This window comes from Xenopus laevis, chromosome 4L (assembly GCF_017654675.1).
Source record: "Xenopus laevis strain J_2021 chromosome 4L, Xenopus_laevis_v10.1, whole genome shotgun sequence".
NCBI lineage: Eukaryota > Metazoa > Chordata > Amphibia > Anura > Pipidae > Xenopus > Xenopus laevis.
Genome location: NC_054377.1, coordinates 137317469 through 137329735, shown reverse-complemented (window position 1 = coordinate 137329735; position 12267 = coordinate 137317469). Strand labels below are relative to the sequence as shown.

Here is a 12267-nt window from a genome sequence, read left to right as displayed (position 1 = left end):
CTTCAGCAGATTTAATTTGGCGAACTATTGAAGTCGAAGTTTTTTTAAAGAGACAGTACTTTGATTATGGAATATTCAAACTACTTTACTTCGAATCGAATTCAAAGTAAATTCAAAGTCGTAGTATCCTATTCGATGGTCGAAGTATCCAAAAAATTACTTCGAATTTTTTTACTTCGAAAATTCCCTCAAATTCAGTTCGACCCTTGATAAATCTGCCCCCAAATCTGTATTGTAATTATATGTTATATTTAGGTGAATTGTATTTCTAATAATGCACCTATTGTAACCTTTTACTTCAATCACCCCTTGTTTGTCAATACTAAATAATGTTTTGCTGTACAGTGCTTTGCCGTCACGGAGCGATATACAAATAAAAAGATACATACATACATACATTACTGAAACTGGAGAGCTGCTCAATTAAAAAAAAGCTAGATAACTCAAAAACCACAAAAATAATTAGAATATCACTCTCTACATCATACTAAAAATTAATTTAAAGGGGAACAACCTCTTTAGGCAACAACATTACAGCCTCACACCTGCGTTCATGTTAATTTGAATCTATATCTTTAACATTCCATAAAGGCAAATGATAGAGAAATAGCTGTACAGATACAGGAACACAATGTGTCAGTGATTCAGACATGGGGCAGCAGGGCATGCTAAATCCTTCCCCATTAACCCTTCCCACACCCACAGCCAGGCAAACTACTCTGGGCCCAGCGCCTCCCTGCCTTCAGGTCTGAGAGATGCCGGTGAAAGGCGACACTGTAGCTTTAAGGTGGAGCACATTTTCCCTTGTATACAAACACTCAGCTAATCACCCACATACCAGGCGCTCCAGTCTTTCCTTAAGGTGGAACGGCTGAGTTGCAGCTGTTTGGCTCTCACCACTGGTTCATCCCTGTATGTCAGGGGGTGCAAACCTCCTTATCACTCATACACTTGCAGCTCATCCTATCCCCCTCCCTGCTTAAGGTGGGAAGCCTGTCTCCTGAATTCAGACTGCTGCCTATGCCTCCGAGCCACCTTAAGGAGAAGTGTTGCTGTGTGGAGTGGGAGGTAGTTAGAGCAGCACATGGATATGTTAAAGCTGCCCTGTCCCTTCTGGGAGCCTGGGATCCAGGGCAGCTATGGGGGCTCCTTGTTAGGTCTTTTTACTGATGGGGGATTAATTCTGCAACTGCTCCCTGCACTGCCCTTTAACTGCATAGAAGTGGGATTTAGAGGGTTCTGTTTTTATTATCACCTATTAATAGAGCACCAACGTATTCTGCAGCGCTGTACAAAGGAACTAGGGTTCTGAGGGCCTTTTAAATGGTATACTGAGATTTACAACTCATTGTAAAGGGAGCCCTGAGAAGACCCAAACATGGAGACAGGGGACCCCTTAATAATTGTCAAGTCTAGTGTTTCAAAGGGGCATATTTCTGAACAATGGAAACAAACAGCAACGGTGATGTTGCCCATAGCAACCAATCAGCAAATAGATTTGAACAGTCAACTACAAGTAAAAAAACAAAAGCAAAGGCCTGGTCTGGTTGCTATGGTTCACATCCCTGGTGATGTTTGTCTCTTATGTTAATAAATATGGCCCTGAATCTTGGCAAACACATTCGTACTCCATAAATACAATACCACAAGGTACCATGATGAGTGTCGCCGTGGTGGTGGCAACAAGGAGCAAAGGGAAATATAATGAATCAGTTGGTATAACAGTAACTTGTGCTCGGAGACAGAAGCCTCTTTATTTTGTTATTAAAAGTGACTAAGTCATACCTCCCAACTGTCCCTTTTTCGGAGGGACAGTCCCTCTTTTGACAACTCAACCCGCAGTCCCTCATTTGTACTGGAAAGTCCCTCTTTTTTCTGCACTGAACAGCCAGAAAAAGAAACAAAGTTTCTCACTTAATTGGCTTTTAGCAGAGAGCCCAGAACAGCTAACAGGTGCAAATAAGATACTTTGTAACAATTTTGAGACACAAAAACACAGTTTAGATAAGGAGAAATATTTTCAAACTTTCATAACCTGCCAAATTTTGTAAAACAAACATGGTAATTAGGGGGTGTGGCCACATAAAGGGGTGTGGTCAAAAAATTGCTGCACTACATGCGGGAAAAAATTTTTTGTCCCTCTTTTTACTTCCAAAATGTTGGGAGGTATGCTAAGTGCCCACAAGGCACGAAACGCGTAGGGCTACCCTTTTTGAGATGTTCTTTTTTGTTTAAATACATTGCTTTTATTTGCATCATATCTCGAAGTGAAGTCCGGTCTGTGCCACCCTACAATTTGATGTACATGTTCCTAATTTACCTCCCCAAGCGGAAGGTCTGGGGCTTGAGCACCTGGATCCCCTGTTATTTTTGGTAAGTGTACATTTACACTTAACTGGATATTCCCCTTTTTTCCCCCTCCCTTTTTGTCCATTTTGTTTTTTTAATGCCACACACAGCTGCCCTGGGCTCCCTACACCAAATGCTGACATAGGAATTGTAGTTCAACGACAAGGCGCTCGGTAGGGTGGCCACCTGTTCTAAAATTCTGGCCTTCCTATATTGCCACATATTTATGGTACTGTGCAGCCTGCAAGTGGGCGCACAAGTATCACAAAAGTGGGTCACCCCCTTATCTTTCCATGTACCCGCTGGCAGCCATATGCATGACATGCAGGGCTGTATGTTTTGTGATTTATAGATTTTAATCAAAGTTGAACCGTCTGCCTGCCAACTATTAGGGTTGCCACCTGGCCGGTATTTTACAGGCCTGACCAGTAAAAATGATACTTGACCCCAATGTTATTAATAGGGAAAAAATGGAAATATATAGGAAGGCCGGTATTTTTTTCCACAAAAGGTGGCAACTAGGGTTGCCACCTGGACTGTATTTTACCTGCCTGGCCGGTAAAAATGATGGGTGATCCCAATGTTATTCATAGAGAAAAAGATAAATATGTAGGAAGGCCGGTATTTTTTCCCAGAAAAGGTGGCAACACTACCAACTACATAGAGTCAACCGCCCGACAGGGATCAGGCAAAGCTGATTCTGTATTTCTGGGTTAAAAGAAACCCAAAGCTGCTTGTCCCAATAGCAGGCAAAGAGTAAAGTGAAGGAGGGGACGACACCAACAGTGGAGCCCATTATACAGAATAATGTGAGATCTGAGGTAAACCTTTATTTAGATATTCCATGTGTAATATTTAGGGATTTGCATCTGATATTATTTAAAAATCACTAATCTTTTTGGTGTCACACAGTGTTAATGCTGGGCCTATACTGAAAGCTAGAGAATGCCACTCACTTCACAGACACTAACACAAAACTGCCTCAGTGAGCCCAGCTCACCTCAGCATTGTGTGTCCCCTTTAAGTGAACTCAAGGGCCGCCCACAAATCTCGCGGCGTTTAGCAGAGGAGATCACGCGAGACATTCGCCGGCCATTGCGATTGGCTGACGGACACTGAATGTAAGATGGCGCCCAGGGAGCTGTGAGGCGAAAATAATCTATCGGAAAAAAAGGAATAATAATCACCCGACGAGGGAGCGGGAGGACAGAGTAGAGCCCGGGGACACAGGTGTGTGGCAGCGGCACCGGAGGAGGAGGAGAGTGCCAAGCGGTGTCGGAGTGAAGCTCCTCCTGACAAGGAGCGGGCGGAGCAGCTGGGGTGAGTGATCGGGAGGGACCACGGGGGACTGATTGCTCAGCGACTGTCCGGTTACTGATAAGATTGGCCGCAAGAGAGAAAGGAGACTGCTTTCTAGCAATAAACAATCCCTGTCATACGGGCGCGCGCCCAACCCAGCCGGTTTTGTGGAAGCACAACTCGTGCACGCGCGGGACCCCAGAGCGCGCACTCGCATTCTTGACAGTGATAGTGGGGGGAGGTGGACAGAAAAGCGCGGGCTATGCTGGCTCGCGACACGTCAAGGGACTGCGCGCGCACGTGAGTGGGAGGGGCACGGGCTCTGCTGTTAAGGCGGAGGGGGCGCGTGTGCGTCGTTGTTTGCTGCTTGAGGGCGCACTTCGGGGCGCGGGGAACGGCACTCACATGATCGTGCCGCGAAGGCAACAGAGAGGGCGGAGCCTAGAGCAAGAAAGGAATTGAGTGGCGTGAGCGCGCATCAGGGAGATGACAGGACGCTGACGCTTTTCTGCAGTTCAGTTCTTGAGGCAAAGAAATAAACAGAATGACCGTTTCTGAGGGTTTTTTGTTAAGTTTATAGACACAGTGCGGCTTCCAACCTAGGGAAGAGTTACTGGGCGCCTATTCGCTCAACCACTGGAAATATATATATATGCATGACGGGCTGCATTGTGCATACTGACGGGGGCATTTTCTATAGCATTGTATAAACTCTGGTGCTGAAAGGAGGTCTCAGCTGTGGACTTCCGGCAGGGCTGTTGCATGCTGGGAGTTGATTACTTCTGCTTTAACCTCCCTTTGCACAAGACTCCCACACTGACTTACTAATGGCTGCCCTCTGAGTTGCACATCACCCCATAATACTATAATACAACCCCCTGCCATCAGCAGGAATCCCACATGTCAGCAGGGCTGGGTATCCATTCTGTTTCTTCTTACACCTACAAAACCCTTCCGCTCCTTTGTTTATGCGTCTGTGTGTGTTTGGAAGTGCAACTTTCATCCGAAAGGTCTGAACTATTACACACCAGGCCTGGTTCATAACCACATCTATTGGATTCCGCACTCTATGGCAACTCCAGATTATTGGTTGTGCCCAGGATATATTCAGTAGAAGCAATTAATGTCGGTACAGGCATGGGATCTGTTATTCGGAAGCTAGTTATCCAGAAAGCTCCAAATTACACAATGGCCGTCTCCCATAGACTCCGTTTTATCCAAATAATCCAGGTTGTTCTACTCTGCACTGCTGGTTTTCACTATAGAAAGTGGAAGAAGGTGATTATCACACCTGTGAAGACGCAGGCAGACCACTGAAAATAAGAGTGTTTGGGTATATGCATTAGACCAGGGGTCCCCAACCTTTAATACACATGAGCCACATTCAAATGAAAAAAGTTTTGGGGAGCAACAAAGTTCCATGGGTGCCTCGATAAGAGCTTTGATTGGCTATTTAGTTACCCCTATGTGGACTGGCAGCTTACAGGAGGATCTGTCTTGCATTGCAATGGGGTTTATACAATCAAAACTTGCTTCAATGGAATTCAAAAAATAAAGCACCTGCTTTGAGGCCACTGGGAGCAACAGCCAAGGGGTTGGGGATCGCTGCAGACAATAATGATTATGGTATGCTATCCATTATCGGAAACCCATTATCCTGAAAGCTCCCAAATACAGAGAGGCTCACATAGACTCCATTTTAATCAAATAATTCAAATTTTCAAAGATGATTCCCTTTTTCTCTGTAATAATAAATCAGTCCCTTGTACTTTATCCCAACTGATATATTTAATCCTTATTGGAAGCAAAACCAGTGTATAGGGTTTATTTAATGTTTACGTGATTTTCTAGTAGCGTTAAGGTATGAAGATCTAAATTACAGAAAGATCCATTATCCAGAAAACACCAGGTCCCAAGCATTCTGGATAACAGGTCCCATAACTGTAAAACAATAAATCCAGCATCACTCCGATATGTGATTCAATTGTTTATTCGTGCCACTAGCAAAGCAACGTTTCGAGCTATTCCAGCCCTTTATTAGCCTGATAAAGGGCTGGAATAGCCCGAAATGTCGCTTTGCTAGTGGCACGAATAAACAATTGAATCACATATCGGAGTGCTGCTGGATTTATTGTTTTACTGTGGATGATTTCCTTAGCAGAGAGGAACACAGCAGTGCACCCGACGCTTCAAAAGGCGACTCAGTGTAAGTGCGGCACCATTACTGATTTGTCTGTAGGTCCCATATCTGTACTCGCAGCAGGCTGCTATAGTTGCTGAAGGGCCTGAACTTATAGCAGTAGAAAACAACAGGTCTCAACAGCTGGGAGATTCTAATCTTGGGACAATAGTCTTTGGACAACTGTCATCGGAAAACATGTTTTTTTCAAAACACATCAGTTAATAGTGCTGCTCCAGCAGAATTCTGCACTGAAATCCATTTCGCAAAAGAGCAAACAGATTTTTTTATATTCAATTTTGAAATCTGACATGCGGCTAGACATTTTGTCAATTTCCCAGCTGCCCCTGGTCATGTGACTTGTGGCTGCACTTTAGGAGAGAAATGCTTTCTGGCAGGCTGCTGTTTTTCCTTATCAATGTAACTGAATGTGTCTCAGTGAGACATGGGTTTTTACTATTGAGTGTTGTTCTTAGATCTACCAGGCAGCTGTTATCTTGTGTTAGGGAGCTGCTATCTGGTTACCTTCCCATTGTTCTTTTGTTTGGCTGCTGGGGGGAAAAGGGAGGGGGGTGATATCACTCCAACTTGCAGTACAGCAGTAAAGAGTGATTGAAGTTTATCAGAGCACAAGTCACATGACTTGGGGCAGCTGGGAAATTGACAATATGTCTAGCCCCATGTCAGATTTCAAAATTGAATATAAAAACATCTATTTGCTCTTTTGAGAAATGGATTTCAGTGCAGAATTCTGCTGGAGCAGCTTTTTTCCCATGACAGTATCCCTAAAAAGATTGACTTTGTCTTCCATGCTGAACTACAACTCCCAGCAATTCTGAACTCAACTGTCAGCAGATTTAGGATCCCCCCAGTTACTTAAAGCATACTGAGGCATTTATATAGAACAGTGCTGCTATTATCTTGTTGCTATTGTCACTGCCCAAATTGCTAAGTATACCCGGCACTGTACAGAGAGTGTTCACGGCTTCTGCCCTAGATATGTGTATAATTTGTACATATACTTTAATGAAAAAGGCATTCTGTATGATGTATGCTTACTACTCAACTTAGCTTGGGCATCCTAACCATGCAGAGTACTCCCAACAATCACCGCTCCAGCAGAGCCCCTTATTAAGGAAACTCAGATGGTCCCACAGTCAGGAGTGCTGCACCAGGGAACTTCACATCTTCAGACCATAACCAATAGAATGTGCTGCACATCTGAAATATATACAGCTGTACAGTATGTGTAAATTTCTTACATACTTACTAATAGTAATAACATGCCATTGGATTAGCTATTAATTGTATTCTAACAGCTGCAAAACGACTCCATGTGGATCTGTCTGCTCCACTCACACGCCCAAAGTTTCCCCTCTCTGATGCTTCTTCATTCCTCCCTTCATATACATATACATATGTAACAAGGGAATCCCCTGATTGGGGGGGGGGGTCCTGAGCCTTGGGTTCATCAGGAGGCCCAATACTACGTCCAGGTCCCTTATGTGGTTTCCTTAGTTCTAGTTAAAGATGTGGTTCACCTTCAAGTTAACTTTTAGTATGTTGTAAAAAGGAAAATGCTAAGCACCTTTTCAAATGCTCTTCATAATTTATTTTTCATAGCTCTTAAATTATTTCTTATTTCTTCTGACTCTTTCCAGCTTTCTGGAAATTTGGGGGGGGGGCATCTAAAAAACAAAAGCTCTGTAAGGCTACACATTTATTGTTATTACTACTTTTTATTACTCATCTTTCTATTCAAGCCTCTCCTATTCATATTCCAGTCTCTCATTCATATCAGATGCATGGTTGCTAGGGTAATTGGGACCCTAGCAACCAGATGGCTGAAACTGCAAACTGGAGAGCTGCTGAATAAAAAGGTTAATAACGATTAAAATCAATTGCAAATTGTCTCAGAATATCCCGCTGTACATCATACTAAAAGTTAATCTAAAGGTGAAAAACCCCTTTAATCTCCATTATGTATTTAAGGTAAATGGCCCATAAATAAGTAATATATCCAGTGTCTTTTCTAGTTCTTTTAACCTGGAAAGATTGTTTCACTGATTAAACTGTGTACTAAAGCTGGCCATAGATGCAAAGATCCGATCGTTCGAATCCTCGAACGATCGGACTTCCCCATCTCCCGACCTGCCACTAACCATTCAGATCAAATAAAGTACAAAAGAATAGATCAGATGATGTTCTGCCCCTGACAGCAATCGTACAAAAGTTATGTCCGACAAAAGCTAGTGACAGTCTCCCACTTACAATCGGCAATACATGCAGAGATATTATCAGCAGCCGACGGAAATCTTTTAACCTGTCTGATCGACTAAACAACCGATCTCCGTGGGACGAAAAATGTCGTGACTCTCCACACACGTTCCGAAAATTGTACGAATCCTCAATTCGTACAATTGGATCTTTGCTTCTATGGCCAGCTTAAAGGGCACGTATCACAGCCAAAACCAAACACATATTAACAATCTGACCAGTACGAGCTAAATGTTCAGTCAAACTACATATATAGTTTTTTCTTTAAAACTGCAGGTTTTAAAAAAAAAAAAAAAAAAAAATCCCTTACTTTGTCAAATGGGTTCTTTCACTGAGGGAGGCCATACTGTGACTATAACAGAGACTCTAATATGCAAATTTCAGGAGCATGCTCAGATTGTAACACTGCTTTGAGTATTCTACCCAGAATGCCTTGTTTTAGTAAACTCCTCCACTAGAAGTATCAGGAGATTTCCCTATCTTGTCCCCTGCTGGTGATGTCATTATGCAAATGAAGGGCACACAGTAACTTCCAGCAGGTGGCAGCACTACTGAACAGCAGCTAATACACAGGTTTGGCTGATTTGAAAATAGCTTAGAAGGGTTGATAAGCAAGCAAGGAATTTCAACTGAGCATGTGCGAGATTTCAGAGCTACAGTTGGCTGGGAATATATAGGTAGGAGGAGCCAGTGAAATCCAAGATGGCTGACTCAGCTAGAACTGCAGGGGAGATAGGGGAGATCTTGCAGAAGGAATAGTGAGCTGATCATTTACATTATACAAACAATTCTAACTGTTTTAAAAATCGGATTTCTTGAACTTTCACATAGGAAATTATTTTGGTCATGATTGGTGCCCTTTAAGTCAAACTATCAGCTTGAGAACTTGAATGGCAGCCACAGTTTTAGACAAGTTTTAAAAGCATAGATTGTGCACTCCATTGGATAAATAGGAGGATTCTATGCATTAGTGCAGGTGCCCATTAAGTTTTCCATCTGATGTGCTTTCCACTGTATGTCTTAAATGGTATCATCCCATCCTATGCGTTTGTAGTAACAACAAAAAGGTGGATGTATCCAGCGCTGGTTTTCGAAAGAAGAAAAATATTTATTTTTTTTCTTTTTCCTTTCATCAGCCTTGGCCTTTATCCCTTTAATTAACGAGCCACCGGGATTAATGGGCCCAATTAACAGATACAGTGCCACGCAGCATGGGAAAAACATGAAAACTACCGTTGTGCTACTATATCTTTGCACCTATTACTATATTGAGATCATTTATTTGGTTATTCTAGGATTGATACCCTTTGCGTTGCAAACCTAACAGAGTTCATTTTTCCCTATGCATTGTGTCCAGGATTTGATAGTGTGCGCTATGAATAATTCTTTGGAGAACACCATTTCATTTGAAGAATATGTCCGCATGAAGGCCCGTGCAGTTCCACAGCACAGGATGAAGGAGTTCCTGGACTCTTTGGCCTCAAAGGGACCCGAAGCCTTACAAGAATATCAGCAGCCACCACCCACCACCACCATGGTCTATCAACAAGGGGCTAATTGCATCTATACAGACAGCACCGAGGTGGCAGGATCCTTACTTGAACTGGCTTGTCCCGTTACTACAAGTGTGCAGCAACAGCAGGAACAGCAGATACAAGTTCAAGCGCAACAGGTGCAGGTGACTGACAGCTATTTACATTTCTTTTTTCCTTAGTAACTATATAAAGCGAATTAACCCACCTAAATCTGAGAGATCTGCAACCTACATATCTTCAGCCATTTGTGAACTGCATAAAAAATAAAAATAAAAGCTACAGGCTAAGCATGGCTGACAACTGAAACCATTACAGGTATGGGATCCATTATCCAGAAACCTGTTATTCAGAAAGCTCTGAATTATGGAATGCCCGTCTCCCATAGACTCCGTTTAATCCAAATTATGCAAATTTTAAAAAAAAATTTCCTGTAATAATAAAACCGTACCTTGCACTTGATCCAAAGTAAGATATAAGTATCCTTATTTAAAGCAAAACCAGCCTATTGGGTTTATTTAATGTTAACATGATTTTCTAGTAGACTTAAAGGAGAAGGAAAGCTAATGAAGCAGTTTATTGCCAATAGATTAGTCACAATAGTACAAGCTATAACACTATATTTATTCTGCAGAATACTTTACCATATGAGTACACAGCTCTAGACGCTCTCTCTGTTTAGGATAGCAGCTGCCATATTAGCTTGTTGTGACATCACTTCCTGCCTGAGTATCTCCCTGCTCACTCAGCGCTGTGCTCAGATTACAGCAGGGAGGGGAGGAGGGAGGGGGAGATGAGCAAACTGAGCATGCTCAAGCCCTAGCCCTGGTGGTTTAAGCTGAAAACAGGAAGTCTGATACAGAAGCCCATGTGTACATAATAGGAGGAAAGAAATGCTGTTTCTTTTGATAGAGGACTCAGAGCAGCATTACTTTGAGGGTTTACTGGTGTATTTATATAGACCTTAATGATAAAGCTTACTTAATTTTAGCCTTTCCTTCTCCTTTAAGGTATGGAGAACCAAATTACAGAAAGATTCATTATACGGAAAACCCCAGGTCCCAAGCATTCTGGATAACCTGTCCCATACCTGTACAATAACCAAGCAAAATAAATCCTTAATCACTTTACTGTAATTCAGTATAATTAAGGCAAAAACATGGTTGCTATGGGTTACTGCCCTTGGGCAAATTTGCCCTTTATTTCTAAAAACCATAAGAAAAAAACCCATTAACAGTAACTCAGCCACACATTTATTACAAAGCAAGGTTCTTTTTAGATGCTTGTTCCCTCTGTAGATGCATCATCCTCTTCGTACTTAGGCACTTGTTACCATTTAATCCAGATCGTGCCCAGTAAACAAGTGCAGTTCTTGAATCCCCACAAAAAAACTGAACTGAACCAAATCTGTGGCCGTTCATTTTTAGATTTAATATCTAGGAGTAAGTGATGTTTATCAGATCAGCAGCCCCTGTGGGATTTCATGGGTTGTCTGAAAAGGGAAGCAACTGGATTTAAAAAAAGCCACGAAACACATTTCATTAATATGTCCCTGTGTAATTGTCTGTGTAGTGCTAGTGTTTGTGCAGTTCATTGTTTGTGGCAGAGCATCTTTTGTCATGTTTTACTTGTTCGTGTATTATTGACCTTTTTTTTCTTTAGAAAATTTGTTTAGAGCTTTTTTTATCAAGAAAAAATACCTGGCTAGGTGCCCAATCAACCCCAATGACTTCCTTGACCCATCTCTGTACATTGAGGAATCCTTGCCATCACCTTTAAACTCTGTATCACAACTGATAGATTGCCTAAAGGCTTTCAATTTTAATATTTTAATTTACTGCAAAGATGTTGGTGGCTTAGTTTCCATTGTTAATTTCAGATTCATGAAGCATTCACCAGGCCTTGGAATCTTCTCTACCCTGCCCCACAGCTGAATCGAATGAACCTCTCCCCCGAGGGGTCCCAGGATTCTGGTATTTCAGAAGACATGTTGGTTAGTTTCCCATGGGCCAGACACTAGACATTACAGATAAAAAAGTACCTGGAATAACTGCCAGAACAAATGTAAAACAGATGTACGCAAATAATAATTATCTGGAGCAGTTATTTTATAGACTGTACATATAATTCTGTAGTTGATACAGTTACCCTTACATATCTGATGCTCTAGCTGATAAAGTCCAAATAAACTGCAGTATGTGTATGGAAATAATATGTTATGCACCAGTCAGTATATTTGCTTCCCTTCTGTTCTTGTGGCATGTTTTTCAGAGAATGTGAATGTGCATTTATTGACTATACATAACCTTGGTACAATAGAACACCAGTGTCTTTCACCAGGGGTTATATGTTATATCTACCGCTCGCCACTTCACTTTCCTGCAATGGTGGTGCTGGTTCTCCGTTGGCCCGGCAAGGTCCTTTAGCAACAGCAGAAAATTCACGGATCCGCACACACTCTATTTATCTGCAGTCGGGGGACGTGGCCCCTCTTTTTATTAATTTTCCACCACAATGATCAACGTTTTGGGGGGGTTCAACCTCCCTTTATCTGCAGTCTGGGACGTGGCCCCTCTTTTTATTCATTTTTCACCACAATGATTAACGTTTTGGGGGGTTCAACCTCCCTTC

General features: G+C 42.3%; 1 protein-coding gene across 4 annotated transcripts in view; it reads left to right on the top strand.

Moving 5' to 3' along the window:
- Positions 1-3427: 3427 nt before the first annotated feature.
- Positions 3428-12267, top strand: part of qrich1.L (glutamine-rich 1 L homeolog) — a 43718-nt gene continuing 34878 nt past the window's right edge. Inside the window, exons 1-3 of one of the 4 annotated variants that reach the window (XM_018256593.2) lie at positions 3428-3669; positions 9462-9776; positions 11516-11629. In XM_018256593.2, coding sequence (XP_018112082.1) covers positions 9480-9776; positions 11516-11629 — 411 coding nt within the window. In that variant the 5' untranslated portion in view covers positions 3428-3669; positions 9462-9479. 4 annotated transcript variants of the gene reach the window in all.